The 19,210-nt window shown below is 39.2% G+C and overlaps 1 protein-coding gene across 1 annotated transcript in view; it reads right to left on the bottom strand.

Annotated features, from left to right (window-relative positions):
* Positions 1-19,210, bottom strand: part of LOC140229518 (uncharacterized) — a 37,813-nt gene that overhangs the window by 1,357 nt on the left and 17,246 nt on the right. Inside the window, exons 6-9 of the mRNA XM_072309766.1 lie at positions 13,162-13,836; positions 10,701-10,901; positions 9,673-9,815; positions 6,699-6,783 (exon numbers count right to left, since the gene is read on the bottom strand). Of these exons, the coding sequence (XP_072165867.1) occupies positions 6,699-6,783; positions 9,673-9,815; positions 10,701-10,901; positions 13,162-13,836 (1,104 nt within the window). The remainder of the gene's footprint in view (positions 1-6,698; positions 6,784-9,672; positions 9,816-10,700; positions 10,902-13,161; positions 13,837-19,210) is intronic.

A 19,210-nucleotide genomic window follows, 5' to 3' on the forward strand; every position in this document is an offset into this window, starting at 1 on the left:
TATTTCTGTGTGTGAAGAAAATATCTTTCAGGTCATGGGAAAAAAAAAAACACATATCAACTCATAAATATGCATGAATATGTATGAAATCTACTGTGATATAAAATATTTCTTCTTCTTTTCTGTATTTTACTCCTTCTCCTTCAAGGCATTGTTAGGGCCATAAATAAATTAAAAAATGATCTCCATCATCAATTGATTTAAATGAAAAGTGTTGCACTTTTAATATTTCTCTGTGAAGAAGAAACATTATGCTTTTTTGGTCAAAAGAGCATTATTGGTTTATTCCTTGCTTGAAGTAATATAACTGTTTTCTTTTCCTTTTCACTGATGTATCAAGGCTTGCAAATACATCCCAGATACCAAGAAATAGGACTTTGCAACGAAAAAATACTAAGATCAATATAAACGAATCTTCCTGTTCATAATTATCATGTATTACAAAATGTCCCTGTAAAGTAATAAACAAATATGAACATTTTTTTTTCCCCTAGAATCACCTAGACTCACTTTGAGCAACATCAGTGTTAAACATTGAGCAACATCAGTGTTAAGTTTCAAACAGTAATGACAGTACATGCCTTATGTACCATAATACAAGATGTGCCACATTTACTAAACCACACATTTAAGTGCAAGCGAAGAAATATATCTGTTTGTGCATTTGCCTTGAGGTAGAAACTTCACTAAGCTTCCAGAAAAGAAGAAAAATGCTAGCAAAAGCAATCATAAGTAAAGATTATAAAACTGTTGGTATACAGCTGTACACAAGCTTTTGTATCGAAAAGGTGGTTACCATGCAACCACGTCATTGATTAGGCCTACAAACTTTGGTAGCTTTATCATCCCGTAGGACTGTGAATGTAATGTATCTAATTTGAGTGCATATATTGCATGTGGTAAACCTAAACTTCCAGATGATTTAACCTTAAACTTGTGCTGAATCGAAAATCAAAACCTCAAGCCCCCCCCCCAAAAAAAAAGATAATTATGATACATAAATAAATAAATAAACTTTTAAAAAATGAAATAAAATGAAAAAAAAAATGTATCCATGGACGTACCATAGTGATGACATCATTCCCTATCAAAGGGATTGCTGCTCTATGTTGATAATCTTTGACTTCCCATATGTATTGAAATGGCCTTAAGTCAAACAAGGAAAAGTAGAAATTACGCGGTGCGTAATATATGTCCCCGCCGGAAGTAGCATTTAGTAGCAAAATGTACAATATAGGTAAAAAGATCAAGGTCAAAGGTCAAAGAAGTCAAAGGTCAAAATTCTATGTAGAAGTTTTGAAGCCCTCACCTAGTGCCATCACATAAAGCAAACGGAATCGAAATCGGGTTAGAAATGGCGAAGGAGTAGCATTTTGTAGCCAATGTACAATATAGGTAAAAAATCAAGGTCAAAGGTCAAAGAAGTCAAAGGACACAATTCTGTGTAGAAGTTTTGAAGCCCTCACCTAGTGCCATCACATAAAGCAAACGGAATCGAAATCGGGTTAGAAATGGCGAAGGAGTAGCATTTAATAGCAAAATGTACAATACAGGTCAAAAATCAAGGTCAGAGGTCAAAGAAGTCGAAGGTCAAAATTCTGTGTAGAAGTTTTGAAGCCCTCACCAAGTGCCATCACTTAAAGCAAACGGAATTGAAATCGGGTTACAAATGGCAAAGGAGTAGCATTTTGTAGCAAAATGTACAATTTAGGTCAAAAATCAAGGTCAAAGGTCAAAGAAGTCAAAGGTCAAAATTCTGTGTAGAAGTTTTGAAGCCCTCACCTAGTGCCATCATATAAAGCAAACGGAATCGAAATCGGGTTAGAAATGGCGAAGGAGTAGCATTTTGTAGCCAATGTACAATATAGGCAAAAAATCAAGGTCAAAGGTCAAAGAAGTCAAAGGTCAAAATTCTGTGTAGAAGTTTTGAAGCCCTCACCTAGTGCCATCATATAAAGCAAACGGAATCGAAATCGGGTTAAAAATGGCGAAGAAGTAGCATTTTGTAGCCAATGTACAATATAGGCAAAAAATCAAGGTCAAAGGTCAAAGAAGTCAAAGGTCAAAATTCTGTGTAGAAGTTTTGAAGCCCTCACCTAGTGCCATCATATAAAGCAAACGGAATCGAAATCGGGTTAGAAATGGCAAAGGAGTAGCATTTTGTAGCAAAATGTACAATATAGGTCAAAGGTCAAGGTCAAAGGTCACAACTGAAATTCTTTATAGAAGTTTCAAAGCTCCCATGTAGTGCTATCATATAAAGCAAACAGAATCAAAATCGGGTTAGAAATGGCGAAGGAGTAGCATTTTGAACATTTTGATCACACACGGACGCACGGACGGACGCACGGACGGACACACGGACGCACGGACGGACACACGGACACACGGACACACACACACGTACGGAGCCCGTTTCATAGTCCCCTGCTCGAACTCGTTCGGCGGGGACAAAAATTTGCCTCAGTTATAATTACTGTCATGGTAACTGACGTTACATACTCATGTATGACGTTTCGGTAACTGACGTTACACATTTTAAAGTGTTCATTTTGACTCTCCAGTATGCCAAGTATCCTTATTTCTGGTATTAAAAGAAAGGCATATGGGCATACATTAGAAATCCAAAGTTACATCATACAGCTCACTTTCTTTGATGAATAAAGTTAAAAATTTCATGTTTTTGGTAACTGACGTTACATCCATCACTGTCAAACTAATTAAAAGTTTTCATCAAATTCTGTAAAGCAACCAGCTTTTTTTTCTATCGTGTGGTAAAAGACTTCTCTGGTAACTGCATACATATAAAAGATTGTTGTTTAGAGTACTAGTAAAGTGGATATACAGAGAGTAAGTTATGTGACAATACACTCTTTTTACCATTGAGTTATAGGCATATTTTGGCAGCCATTTTGAAAATCAAAATGGCCGCTTTTATTGAAAAACATAATGATTCTTAAAACTTCAACTCAAGTATTGTCTGAAAATGCATGGTGTTTGAAACAAATATCATTTTGAATTTTTGACACCTGTGTCCTATGTACCGTGGAATTGCCCAGCTATAAATGCATGTAGTGTCCAGGAGGATAACGCATAATGGCTATACACTGGTTGTGTACGGATGTACAAGTGTACAGTACATGGCTATGTACAGTACCTCACAAGCTGATTGACGGTCCATACAAGGCATCTAAATCCATTTAACTTGAAAATTACTACAATTATTTTGAAGTTTATGTGAGCACAATTCATTAAATGGGCCATTCCATGGTTTTTAGACATAGCGCTTTTTTGAGGGAGAGTTACAAGTGTAAATGCATTCAACCTCTCCGTATTGATTCAATTGTTTTCAATGTTACAAATACTGTACAGTCTCAGGCCTAAAAATTACCATGATTACGGAGATAAATAAAATGTAAATAAAAATAATATATTTGCCTTACTGAGGTAAAATTTGTTATTGACAGAGAGCTAAAGGACAAGGCGTCTGCCTTTCTGGATGTGTAGCAAATAACTTTACTGATATTACCTGCAGGCATGTAATTGTTGGATTTAGACACATGTGTGATGCATAATATCACTTGTATACAAATAATCTTACACAGGTGAGAGTGCGTTCGTGGAGATGTAGCGCATTCGAGGGTATTTACAATTGTGAAACATGCACGAGGCGAAGCCGAGTGCATGTTGCACTACATTGTAAATACCCGAGAGTGAGCTGCATCTCCACTAACGTCACAAACTCAAACCTGTGTATTATTTGATTTTTGAAATGGGTCGAAAACTTAAACAGCATTTTTCATGTACCTTTGTGGGTCAATGCCAGTCAGCTACATGTAGCACTCGCTCAAAAGTCAAGATGTCCGAAGATGTTCGTCCCAAACATTTACGCACGTCGCACTCGGAAATCCCGCACATAGTACTGTACGTATGAGAGTATACGTACGCCACATGTTATGGCACAAGAAAGGCCGGCTGGCAGCCCGAACTAGAAGTTGTTTACAGGATTGACAGTGCGTAAAGTAGTGCGCAAAGCACTTGTAACAACTGATTGAGTGTGCACTGCTAGTGTAAACATTGTGACGTCAGTGACTTTACGCTTTTTTGCACGGCAGGCCGGCCCGTGCATGTTCATAAGAAAATCATGCACGCACACGTGACTCATTTCAGTGCTTCCAATTGGCTACATTCTTGAACCCATTTGGATACTGCTTGGATACTGCTTGGTAAAAGGTACTAAATGGGTGCAAGATTTAAAAGCAGGTAAACCCATTTGCACCTCTCAATCATCACTTGTGTACATGCCCTGTATGAAGGACATGTCTGTGATATTTGAAGATCAGTAATTACTGTACAGCTGAAGATAATCAAATTCAGTGAATGTCCCCCCCCCCCACCCAAAAAAAAACAAAACAAAAAACTAGAAATGTCGCTATGGCGACTGGTATGCCTCCGCCATAATGCATGATTCTCCTAATAGGTCTATAGTACATGTGGACAATATGTGATTACATTTTCACAAAATTGGCAAAATATTAAAATGACAAGTTTGTCACAAATGTATCGAATGTTCACCTTCCTTGACCTATGTTTAATTGGATGAATAGGAGAGCATGTATTTGGGGATTTAAGAACTTTAACTTCAACTTTGACCCTTTCATAAGTTTACACACTTGAGAGATTTTCAAGGTATGGAGTAAAAGTGCAATTTCTGTATTGAACAGTAAATTGTTATCATTTTCATCTGTCAGGCAGAACATACATAAATATACTAAGTTTAAAGATAACTTGAGCCACTTCCGAGATATGGAGAAAAAAGTAAGTTCAGCACTTTCACTTGATCTTTGACCTTTTGACCTTTGACCTTCTTGGCAAAAAAAAAAAAAATCCCAGAGAATATCTAGTGGGTTATACATGCATACATCAAGTTTTAAAAAAATAATCCTGCTGGCATTGCATAAATACAGTCAACCTCGCGTAAGTCGACATAATCGGGACTGAGCAAAACACGTCGACTTACGCGAATGTCGACTTACGCGTAAGTCGACATTTTGTCGACTTATAAATGAAAACTAATTTCCCCTGTACAGAGTAAGATTTGAATATTCACCTTACTTGACCTAGGTTTAATTGGATGAATAGGAGAGCATGTATTTGGGGATTTAAGGACTTTAACTTGACTGTGACCCATTCCTAAGTTTATGCATTGAGTAATTTTCAAGGTAGGGAGAAAAAGTGCAATTTCTGTATTGAATAGTAAATTGATACCATTTCATCTGGCCTTTGACCCTAAGATTCATACATTAATCACTGTCAGGCAGAACATGCATAAATACAAATGTATGTAGTAAGTTTCAAGATAACTTGAGCCACTTCCGAAATATGGTGGAAAAAGCTAGTTCAGCACTTTCACTTGATCTTTGACCTTTTGACCTTTGAGGGGAAAAAAGAAAGAAAAAAAAAGGAACTTTCCAGAGAATCTCTAGTAGGTTTTACATGCATACACAAAGTGTTAAAAAAATAGTCCTGCTGGCATTTGCATAAATATGAGGGAAAAAGTAAACTTTATAAGTGTTGCCTTTGACCTTTGACCCCATGAACCCTAAATTTTCTATATAATTACTGCCAGTCAGTACATGTATATATACTATGTTCCATTAAGATACCTTGAACAATTTCCAAGGTATGGAGAAAAAAAGCGAAGTTTTAATATTTTACTTGACCTTTTGACCTTTGACCTTTGACCTCATGACCCCAATCTTTCACCAGAGAATTATAATTGGGTAATACATGTATAGACTAAGTTTCAATAAAATATCTTCTGGCATTGCATAGATATGGTGGAAATAGTGAAATTTTACATATTTAACCTTGACCTTTTACCTTGAGCACGTGCACCCAAAATTTGATAGGCACAACTTCACTCCCTAATACACATACATGCCAAGTTTCATTAGGACACCTCAAAAGGTTTTTCAGTTACGCTGTCCACAAAATTCATTACGGATGGAAGGACGGACGGAAGGACGGACGGACGGACGGACGAAAGGACGGACGGATGGACGGACGGACAACCCGAAAACATAATCCCTCTGGCACCACTTCGTGGCAGAGGCATAAAAACTAGTATAAATCATGCTTGCGTCTCCTTGACTCCAATATATGATGAGCATCTAAGTTTCCTCTCCACAAAAAAAGCCAAAATCAGAAACAACAGTATCTTAATCTGGTCAGGAACCAAAAACGAACTTTAGATAGCAAAATCTTCCGTGAAAAGCAGGTGAAATTTACGTAAATTCAACTGATTATAACGTCATGACAAGAACCGATATTATACGCAAATTTGTTATCAAAATAAAGATCAAAGTCTGGAGAACAACTTATCGTGACTTGTAACCATAATGAATGCATGTAAACGTCGCTGCACTGTGAAAACCAAAGCCCTGTCAAACTCTCGCAAAATCTCGCACGCAAGAGACACCTTCGGAACGCAAAGATCGTCAACGAGAGTGCTGAATAAATCTTGCCGGATCGGCTCATTAGCATACGTGCTGCGGACTGACTGGTACATGTATATCACTTTCTTTGCGCGACATCTGCACTCCTGTGCAGTGCGCGAAAAAAGTTGAATGCCACGTGACACGTTTTGACCAATCACCATGCTTGAAATAGGCTAGATATTTTATAAAATAACTTACACAGCCTTCTGCACTGTGGTCCCTGAGGCTGGGAAACTGTGTGACTAAAGCCTTGGCAAGAGATGACTTCACATCACTGGCAGGACTGGAAGGAAGAGAAACATGACATACAACATTAAAAGAAGCACATGCTGTGAAAGTGGAAATTTCCACGGTAAGGAAACTTTAAGGTAATCACGCAACATTAAACTAGTATGCACAAAAAAAGAGCAAGAATGTTTTAACCTGGTTTTATCCCTATGCATGTGTAAACTTTTTATTTCTTTGTTTTAAATTTTATATTTACAGATGTAAATTCCAAAAAGTAAATTCAGTTTTTGAACATTCCTTGGCCTTGGTAAAATGTAAGCAAGAACAGAGTACTGGACATCCCAAAAGAAGGGGAAATTGGGAACCCGCCTTGAAAAAAGGTCCATGTTCTCTATAGATTTATCCCCTGTACAAGAAGAACAATTACTTTTCATGGACAAATTCACAAGAAGTACTTTTGTTAATATGTTTTATGATTGGTAGGTGTCTACGTGCTTGAAATCACAAAATGTGTGATTGTACATGTACATGAATGCCCATGTTTTGGGGGTTTTTAATGTATATACATTTCAATGACTACAAAAAGAAAGAAAAATATTTGAACTTGATGACAGGTAATAACACTATATTTATTTCTGAAAAATTTAAGACGTGCGTACCAATAATTCATTTTGCCCCTCTGAGCGAAAAAAGAAGAAGAAAGAATCATTTACACAAACGTGTCCACTTGTATACTGTGAGGGCATGGTAACCAAATATCATTCAATGTGACTATTTTGGGCTGCCACTGATGTAGTGTAAAGTACAAATTGCCTTCAGGATGCTGTATCCTTACTGGCCACCAGGGTCCCATTTCATACACAGGGTTTTCAGCCCATCAGGGAAATCAGGGAAAATTATTTTACCTTTTTCCAGTCAGGGAATTTGATAGAAATGCCTCAAATCAGGGAAAAGTCCAGGAATTTTGATTGGTCCAAAAATTGAAAGAAGTCAGTCAGACTCTGTTATATTTTGTTGCATATCAAAACAATATCCAATGGATGACTAGCTATGGTGTTTTTTTAGTGTAGCCTCTTTGACTGCAGTACAAGTACAGCTGTAGTGCATGATCTAAATAAGGCCTCTAACTTTAAGATGATTGTGTACACTAAGCCAACAGGGAGTAGCACCCCTTGCCTCCAGTGCTGCTTCTCTTTTCACCCCATGATAGGGGACTGGAGATTTTGTCACTCAGCCATTCTCAGCCATTTTACCCAGTTACTGAGGACCCAGCTTCAGGTGTTTGCTTGCATTCATAGCAATAAATGAGCTTTAAATATATGTATAATGCAGAAGAAAAACATGTATATGCCTCAGCAACTGGGTTAAAATGGCTGACAAAGTTGACTATGTTTATTCATTATCGTCCCTGTATTTCTTAGATAGGTCCTGTGTTATTGCATCATCTGCTAGAGTGACTAATTATGACCTTTTGTAAACCTGTGAATTAGCATCATGTCTTGTAAACTCAGAAAGGATTGGTTGGACAAAAAGAAATACGAGGACTGGATTCGGGAAGTTCCTGATGGTCCAACTAAAGCTTACTGTCACATGTGTAAAAAGACAATAGACTGAAGCAACATGGGACAAACAGTGCTCACATCTCACATGAAAGGGGGAAAAACATAAACAAGTTCTTTCCCTGAAATCAGGAGCAACCCCACAGCAGTCCATCAAAGCATTCTGCAGTAACAGCGACCAGGCTGATGCTGTGCCATCTACATTAACTCAAGACTATGAACACTCAGAAGCAAATGTCAATGCACCTCAAACTTCTGCAAGAAACACAATCACACAATATGCCACCTCAACGGATGTCAAGAAAGCAGAAATCATCTGGGCCCTGAAGTCAGTCATGGCAAAGAGGGATAACGGGGGGACTGACCCTAGCATGTTTGTTTCCTCTTCCCGCTTCAGATAGTTCATGTAGAGAGACGGCATGGGGACCGTTACAATATACAATGCACGTGTGTGCACACAAATTACTGCGTTTAGAACAGACTCTGCAGAATGGGATATAGTGAAAATTTGGTTTTCAATGTTTCGTTAATCGTGTGTTTACAAGCGGTAGGTCAAGAAATTGAACCTCATTGTATCCAATCAGATTGCTTATGTTTTTCTTTATCATGGTGCACCAAAAATGTCCTCATTATAACCGGAATCTTGTTCTAACCGAGCTCGTTATTACTAATTCGTTTTGCCATAGGTTTACACACAATGGAAAATAGGACCGACAGGATCACCTCATTAAAAGTGGTTCCTCGTTATAACCGAAATCGTTCTTTGCCCAATGTTATGATTCCTTTTCCATGGGTAGCTGAGACAGTAGAGGATAACAAATTCACTACTGTTCTCTTTTAGTCATTCTGTGTGGCATGATAGGCTTTAGTATGTTTTCTGTAAGATAAGTTTCCAGTCCAGGCAAATTCTGGGTCCTTCAGAATGCCATGGATATTCTCCTTTCTGAAATGAAGCAATTTCACCCTGACGATGCTCAACTGGTCAAGGGAAAGTAAAGAACAGCTGGTATGACAAACACAATTACCAGCCAGCTATATAACTCCACGCCCGACAATCCATGTGCAGAAAAAAAACATGACACTCATAGGGATTGTTTAGGTTAACACGATGTTGCGAATTTAAAACCTGGGTAGATTTCAAGAATCTTTAAACTTTCTTATATTTACATAGGAATGTAGGGTAGTGCAAATCAGTCATCTCTCTTTGCTGGTAAACCAAGTTCATCACTAATTCACCTTGATACCAAACTTTAAGCTCATTGATTTCTGCATTCCATCACTTTAATCTTTTAATTTTTGTTTTCTCACTACAAATTTCAGGTTACTAAATGTACTTGAAACAATTCCATAAGAAATAATACAGAGCCATGCAGCTTGTGACTTACTACCAGCCATAATTCTTGACAAGATGATCGACCAGAATTCTGACCAGAGAATGTCTGACAGCAGTTGATGGTTTGTCCTCTGTCTCCAGTTCATGCATAACACTTCGCCCGGAAGAGTGCTTCCCAAGAATATCTCTGATATCCTGGTATGGAAACAGAAGAAATGTGCTGACAAGTTGGAGTTATCTCACAAGTGTGTTCCTTTATCAGTTCAGACATGCAAACTGCTCTTAGCTCAAATTTTCTCTTGAAAGTAGGGTGTTAATCTTGCAAATCCTTAATTCAAACAATATCTCACGTAAGGAATAGCAGACTTACAGAAAAGAAGAAACAAAATCTATGTAATCAGCACACATGAATAATACAGTCTGTGCTGCAACACCACAATTTTCTATAGGGACAAATCTATGTTTCATAGCTGGGATGACAAGAACTTGTATCTCATATTTTGATTAATCCCTTTTTGGGGGGATTAATTGTCAGATGATCAGTTAATAAGTGATCCCTAGTCCAAAACCTAGCTGTCTCATCCAGAAAAAAAAAAATGAAGCCACCACAGCTTGTCAAAGGAAGCGCAATCCATTTGTTACAGTGCTTTGGCTGCAATGTTTTCTCGCTCTCCTGAATATTTGACATTTTTTAGATACAAAGTTTTGTCACCCCAATTGACCGATTCGGGTTCGTTGAGGGCAGCAGACATTTTATGGCACTGGGCGCAGCCATGAGCTCAAATTGCGGTGTCTCAGCCGACCCCCCCCCCCCCTGCTCTCCCCCACCCCCAGGGCAACATGTTTATCGCGCACTTGTAACAAAGGTTCGCGCACTAAGCAAGCATTCGCGCACTCAGTACGAGATGCCCATTGGCTAAAACAACCATGCATCAGTTTTTCATTCTGCGCGCGTGAGAGGGGTGGGGAGAGAGGAGGGGGGGTCGGATGATACACCGCAGTAATGGCGCTGCCCATGCCAAAAATACACATAGCGCGTCACAGAATCGGTCAATAGCAATGTGAAGCTCACAAACTTACAAACTCAGGCACAGGATCTGGCGGGAGCGAGCGATCCAAGGTTGATAGAGAGCTGGATGGTGGGTGTCCCGGAGACGGGGCAGCATTGAGGTCAGACGGAGGAGATTGAGAGTCTCCACACATTGAGTCACTGGGAGGACTTGGTAGGTCATTCACCTTTTCCATCATGTAGGTTATCCCATCTGGCAGTTCCACTTTGATCTTTGACACACACAAGAGAAGAGAGACCTGTTGTTATACCTAGTGTGTCTTGTCTTGAGGCAGAAGTACATGTACAAGTGTGCTCCAACTTTTCATAAAAGATGGTGTGAGTTATCAGACTTTGGTGGCATTGAAATACGTTTGATGACAGGGATATGAAAAACTGATCTAGCACAGTCACAAGATATATTTCCTCTTTTGATTTGATAAAGATGAATGAAACACTACACAAGAAGCTACACACATCACTTGCTAATACCATGTCATCACTGATAAAATGTCTGCATTGAATAAACAAACACTGTGAATATATCTATCTACATCAAGGACTTTAATAACAACGAAAACAAACATGATATACCGTACATCACTGGCTTTTTCAGTGTCATATTGTGTGCCACATATCACCACTGAGCATACAAATCTTCATTAAAGGGGATGGCTAGTAACTGATCAGTGGGAATGCCTGTTGGATGATTGTTCCAATTCTTGTTGGATTCATTTAAGAGTACATTATACATCTATTGTTGTGAGAAAATTATTTGCTTCAGAATGGTCTTATATTCACATAATGTGCAGTTTAATGCCCCGTCACTGTACAGGCATGCTAACCTGGAAACATAATGTACTCTTAATGAATCCCACAGGAATTGGAACAATCATCCCCTAGCATTCCCACTGATTCCCACTTATCAGTTACTAGCCATCCCCTTTAATGAAGATTTGTATGCTCAGTGGTGATATGTGGTACACAATATGACACTGAAAAAGCCAGTGATGTACGGTATATCATGTTTGTGTTCGTTGTTATTAAAGTCCTTGATTCCACTTCCCACTGATCAGTTACTATAGCCATCCCCTTTAAGCTGCCCTTTTATAACATTACATATAAACAAATGTATGTAGGTTTCCCGAATAATTGTAATGTAGTAATAACCATGTAATGATTTTTAAAGGATGGGGTCAATTAGAGAATGATTTTGATGTCATTGTACAAACTAGGCTGAGAGTTTTAAGGTGATGACATTAGAACAGCATTATGTTTGTACTATGTATGTACAGCTGTGCAATTGCAATTGGTATCATGTGTGGTAAAAGCCTGTGCAACACACAAATTCAAATACTTTGTTTTATGTTTGATTTTGCTTAGACTTCTTTCACTGTCCGAAACATACTGTCCATTATCATAGAGAAGTATTTCATTTGAATCACATTCCAACATTCCATCACTAAGTAATTGATGTTATAAAATGGGTTCAAGAATGTAGCCAATTGGAAGCGCTGAAATGAGTCACGTGTGCGTGCATTAATTTCTCACTAACATGCACGGCCTGACTCACAATGTTTACACTAGCAGTGCGCACTCAATCAGTTGTTACAAATGCGTCGCGCGCTACTATACGCGCTGTCAATCCTGTAAACAACTTCTAGTTCAGGCTGCCAGCCGGCCTTTCTTGTGGATACATGTGGCGTACGTATACTCTTATACGTACATGCTCACAGTACTTTTATGTGCGGGATTTCCGAGTGCGACGTGCGGAATATGTTTGGGACGAACATCTTCGGACATCTTGACTTTTTGACTTGAGCTAGTGCTACATGTAGCTGACTGGTATTGACCCACAAAGGTACGTGAAAAATGCTGTTAGTTTTCGACCCATTTTATAAAACAAATGATGCACAGGATTATTTTGTGGCGTTAGTGGAGATGCAGCTCACTCTCGGGTATCTACAATGTAGTGCATGTTTCACAATTGTAAATACCCTCGAGTTGGCTATACATCTCCACTAATGCACTCTATCCTGTGCATCATTTGTATATTAACAAGAGCTGTGTCTACAACTACAGTCAACCTTTGCTAGTGCATCAGTCATTTTGAAAGAGCTATTACAATTGTATGCAGGTACTTTATTATTACAGAATTTGTCATCACAGATGTACATTGTATCATACAGTATTAAGTAATTCAAACTGCCTTAAGACATATCAGGTAGTACAATTGCAATCATTTTCCATTGTAGTTCATCATCATTTCAACTTAATCATCGTGGTTTCAAGGCAACATTTTATATAATGATCAAGGCACCTGCCTACATTGTAGCTCTCACAATGAAGTATGTAGTTTAAAAGTAGGAAAGTTATATTCGTTAAAATGGTTTTTTTGTGAAAATCACAGAATTTTAAGCACAAATTAAGGGACAGCCAAAAATACTATTTAATGCCAGAGATATAGCGAGGTGTTAGTGATTGGTAACCTACCCCAACTGGAAAACTGTTCCTGCTTTCCTCCACACTATCATCCTCCTGATCTTCATCTGGAGGAAAGTTGTCAAATTCTGCCTGTCCTGAACTGGACATGTTGGGTCCAAAGTTCTCCCCATTCACATCAGAGTCTGCTCCAGTTTGGAGGGCTAATTTCCTGAGTAAGATTGGGTCCTCCTCTCCCAGAACAGAGTGTAAAATTTGGTAACAGGGTCCGACTGTAATGCATCCTTTCTTCTTATTTTCTAAGCGAGCAATGCGATAATTCTGTTTGCACTGCTCGAGCTTGACTCGGAGCTGTGAAGCTGAGCGAGGGAAGCCAGCTCTATGCATGGCTTCAGACAGAGATTGGTAAACGCGAGCATCTTGTACCGTACCATCCAATCTCTCCTGTACGGCCTTACTGCTCCACTGTTTCAGAAGGAAGCGGGTCTCATGATCAGACCAGTTACTTGTAGTGCCATGACCTGCCAGCATTCCCCCTGCAGTGCTTGGTGCAGAGATCACTGAGCTGGGCTCACTGGTGGTTGGAGCACTGGGAGCAGGAGTAACATTAACAGGGACAAACCGCTGTGCAGGGGTACTAGAGGAGCTGGACGTAGTAACAAGTGAGGCTGACAAATCAGGGCTTGCCCGGCTGGAGGCAGCTGCTGATGTTCGTACAGCGGTGTGCTGGAATTCATTTTGTATCAAATAAAAGATAAATCTGTGATTTAGTCTAGTGTAATAACATTCATATATTCATGATTGACTCATAAAATAAAAAAAATCACGAGAGCCTCCTCTTATCTTGACACAAATTCCTGAATATTTGTTATTCTTTACAAAGTCTTTAGAAAATACACCACAAAACCTTGTATGCTCTATATCGTCGCCCGTCACACGAACCGACAAATCCCTCAGGTTTGCATAAGAATGACAATTCGAGAAAATTGCGTTTGAAGTTAAAGATAATAAAAAGTTTTGGTACCTCAAAAGTGTCCTTGAATTTCCTTGTCTTAGTTTGTGTTTCAGGTTAAAGTACCTTTCATATAACTAACACTGTGAGACTTACTCGCCCCAAAGTGCTCTCATGTCTTAGTAATCATGCAATTAACTGCGATCAGCAGCCCCATGCGCATAGCGACCAGCAGTCCCATACGCATAGCGTAATCGGGCTTCGCATTGTAGCATTCAGGATCATGACAGATTTAGTATCGCAGGGTAAATGTCAACTTAAAATCCCATAAATTCGTCAATTTGAAGACTTACCAATTAAGTTGAAGTATTGAAAACAGGCTTCGGGCAACGTTTGGTTCTGTCTATAGTCTCTTTCTGTTCGAATTGATGACTGAATGTGACTCGGTCGACAGGACCTTAGGAGAGCTACACAGTACACTGAATACTACAGCCACTGCATGCGAACACATCACATGCACACAGATTTCAAATCCATGAACGGATACGATGTTTGTGTGCGCATGCACTGGCCATGGTATCCAGTGTATGTAGCTCTCCCAAGGTCCTCTCGACCGAGTCACATTCAGTCATCAATTCGAACAGAAAGGGACTATTGGCAGAACCAAACGATGTTCGAAGCCTGTTTTCAATACTTCATCTTAATTGGTAAGTCTTCAAATCGAAGAAATTTTTGGATTTTAAGTTGACATTTACCCGCGATACTAATTCTGTCATGATCCTGAATGCTACAATGCAAAGCCCCATTAGGCTGCTTTCACATAGAAGTATACTATTCGGGTATTCGGGCTCGTTTTTCGAGGGCACGCGAATAGCTTGAATCGAACGATAGGATTTCCTCACACCGGTTCACATAAGAGGGCACTATTCGAAAGTACCGAATACCTGCGAAAAGTATAGCAAAGTGGGAATCGAGCTTGTTCGATTTTCTTGCAGCGTATACCGTCTCTCGTTTATGAAATAATGACACTTTTGTTCTGGATTTGCCCGTTAGCAAATATAAGCACGTAGACCGACATTCTGATGCAGTTTAGAAATTGTTAATAAGATTTGCTGCGATGTAGGAGGAAGAAATCCTCACTACATGGGATGGTGAGTTGACGGTGCGGGTGATGGTGTATTCGGTGCTCGAATAGCGAATAGCGAATAGCGAATAGCGAATACCGAATACTTCTATGTGAAAGCAGCCTTACGCTATGCGTATGGGGCTGCTGGTCGCAGTTAGCTACTGTAAAAGTGGATATTTTCGCGGGACTAATTTTTCGCGCTAGGCCGGGTCAGAAGAGTTTCGCGTGTTTTTAATTCCGCGGAATCAAGACAGCACGCACAGGAACGTATGGCAAGCAAAAATATTCGCGTTTTAATTTTCGCGCTAGTTTCTGGTTGCGCGAAATGCGCGAAAATTTCAACACCGCGAAAATTTCCACTTTTACAGTATGCGTACAATGGGCTGCACGCTGCTGGTCGCAGTCAGTGGTTTCGTACAATATTTATCGACGCTGTACAGCGTCGGCTCTGGTACGAAACCATTATTGCATGATTACTAAGACATGAGAGCACTGTGGGGCGAGAAATTCTCACAGACAACGTACTTTAACCTGAAACACAAACCAAGACAAGGAAATTCAGGGAAGCTTTTGAGGTACCAAAACTTTTTATCATCTTTAACCCATTTTTGACTTATGGTTGCTACACTTTCATGTCTATAATTTCCAATTATTTTTGTAGTACATCAGACTTCAATTCTTGCTCTAACTTGTGAAGTTTTTATCGAATTGTATTGTTAACAAATAAGCGGGAAATCGTCAAAGAGCTGCATGCATGTATTTTCGGTCTGCAAAGAACGTTGTCATTTTCCATGTGTGTCCATATGTACATGTACATTGAGCGTTGTTATTGTCAACGCATGTATTACATAGTACGCGCACTGTGCGCATGGTCAATGAACTGTTGAATCTCAAAAACTACATGCAAGTCAATGCGCACTGATTCGTCGGTTCGGTGACCGCGCGTACTAGAAAACTAGTACGCGCAGTCACCGAACCGTCGAATTGCCTGATTGTTTGACACACGCGTCTATGGGGAAAACAAATAATTTTCACAAATGGAATTACATGCTTCTACAAAAGTGATAACTACGTAAAAATTACACCGAATTACACACTGAGAATTTCAGAATATGTAGTATGGAACGTCTACTATCGAAATGATTGAAAATCTCAAAATCGAAAATTTGACCCAAAATCGAGTGATTCGTCGGTTCGTGTGACCGGCGACGATATAATCCTTTGATACAATTGTGAAATTGCGAAAAAATGTCACGTGACCAACACCCCTGAACCGATTGATGACGCATAAGCACGGAGTTGTGCTCAGTTAGCAGACGCCGCTCAGCACTAGCACTTAGATTTACTAGCTTGGTACACGCGCATACACGTTAGCTAGCCCGGCCAGGCCCGGCGCCCGGGATGTGCGCTCCCGGTCGATCCACTGACTGTCGACATGTATGCATATCACGTACATTATCACTAAGTTAGCTTGCACAAATACCTGGTACCTCAAGCATAATGTCTTCCCCTATATGGGTAAACTTTGACATTGATGATGATGATGATGATGAAGAATGCAGCTCTGACGATAGCGGAGAAGAAGAGGAGGCACATGAAGTTGAAGGGGAAGATGGGGAGGGAGAGGCGGCCGATGAACCAGAACGTTATCGTGGGGCTGCACCTTACCGATATGAACCAGCTGCATTTCCCGCTGCCAGTGCAAGAGCGTATGAACATGGCACCAAGTCCGAGAATAGACCTCACGGAAACGATCGCCTGGGAAATACAGAGTGGTATGTGTGGTTTGCCCCCATAGTTTAACATTAGAAAGGATAAACAGTATTCTACATGATTGACACTGTAAGTTGTAACTGTTTGTCTAGTAAGTAGTAGAAGAACAGACCCAGCTCGCTCACGAAGTGAGCCGCTACTCCGGCCGCCGCAAGCGGGAGCGTCCCAGCTGTGGCCTGGCCTGTTGGCCGGCGCTAACAAGTTAAACTAGTACCGGTAGTAGTAGCAGGCTTTCAAGCGGGATAGTGTAAAAAAGTAGGAATAAAGTAGGAACAGAATCTCTGAAAAAGTAGGAAAAAGTAGGACATGAGAGGGAAAAAGTAGGACATTAGAAAAAAAAGTAGGAATAAATCAGGACATGTGCAGGCTTTTTGGAGTAGTTTTTGTCGATACTCACCAGAACTCTTGATGTTACAAATAAATCTTAATTTGTACTCACAACCCTGCTGCCTCAGCCTCACTTTTGCTCCTGGGAGAGCCTGAAAAATACAACAAAGGCAGACATTCATTAGAACAACGTAAGGAAACAAACACAAATGCATGTTCAACCGTACAGGCGATATAAATCTTGATAACTTACTACAATACTTGCATAGAAAAGACATCATTCTGTGATTGACATGAACACCTTCCATATACAATAGTATGTGACCCTGCATCACAACACCAACAAAAAGTCGCTAGACATGAATTTTTAGTTAAGAGCAGATTCTGAAAGAGCAAACTTTAAGCTTTAAAATGATGTATAACTCGATTCAAATGATTTCTCCTAACCTATCCTAATATTTCCTGCACTTCACAAAGATAGTCTGCTATAACTGTCCGAATCCAGTAAAGCTAAACATTTTGTATCTTTCCCTCTCGCACGCGAGATGCACACACACAATAGGCAACCTTCCACTCATTCACTTGCACTCACCCACAGTACGACGCGCGTCTGTGTTCAATGGCCTCCATTTCTTCCGTGGTGTTCTCCTTTGAATAATGAATAACGAACCTGCACACGAAGCTGAGGACCAATATTTAACAGATCATCATAGTGAATACTTCACAATTGACGAATTCAATTCCGAATTTTGCACCCAAACTGGAAATGACAGTCGATCTGTTCACAGTTTTTCCATAGATAAATACTTCAGCCTCATTCATATCAATTCACGAAGCTTGAATAAGAACTTTGAATCAATCGAAACGCTCTTAAACTCTCTTCACCATTTTGCCTTTTCCGTAATAGGAATTTCTGAAACTTGGTTGCATTATGTCTCCCCAAATATGTTTAGTATTCAAAATTATGATATGATTCGTGCAGATAGAAGGACTGGAAGAGGAGGTGGAGTAGCCTTGTATATACATAATCAACTTCGTTACAAACTCCGACCTGACTTATCCATTAATGGTGTTGAAAGTTTATTCGTCGAAATTATAAATGATAAAACTAAAAATATTATTATAGGTATTATTTATAGATCACCAAATAACGAAATAGATTTATTTCTAGACAGCATTGAAATTTTTTCAAATACAATTATTCATGAAAATAAAAGTTTGTTCTTAATGGGGGATTACAATATTGATTTACTAAGTACGACAAACCATAATTCTTCTAGATTTCATAACACATTATCATTAAGTAGTCTTTATCCTCACATTAATAAGCCTACGAGAATCTGTAACACCACGTCAACTGAGACTTTAATCGACAACATCTTCTCTAACATTATTGATAAAAACTATACTAATGGCATACTTTATTCTATATCTGATCATCTTCCAATATTTACCATTCACGAGCAGATTGGAAACGTTCAACCAAAACAAAAATGCTATAGAACGCGAAGAAAAGAATCTCACGAAAATATTAATTCATTAATATCTGATTTATCACGCGAACAATGGCAAGATGTGACTTCGGTCAATGACGCGAATTTATCTTACAAAATGTTTTTGCATAAATTTCTTTATTATTATTATAATAATCGTATTCCCTTAGTTAATAAGAACAATCGCGCAAAAACAAAACAACCATGGATTACCAAAGGGCTAATGCGTTCTATACTCACCCGTAATCGCTTATATAAAATGTCCTTACGTAAACCAACACCACAGAACAAAGCAAAATACAGAACATATCGAAATACATTAACCACATTAATCCGGGCATCTCGAAAGCGATATTATTCAGACATATTAGAATCAAATAAGGACAGTAAAACCAAACTGTGGCGAACTATCAATGACCTTATTAAGAA

This window comes from Diadema setosum, chromosome 6, assembly GCF_964275005.1.
Source record: "Diadema setosum chromosome 6, eeDiaSeto1, whole genome shotgun sequence".
NCBI classification, from domain to species: domain Eukaryota; kingdom Metazoa; phylum Echinodermata; class Echinoidea; order Diadematoida; family Diadematidae; genus Diadema; species Diadema setosum.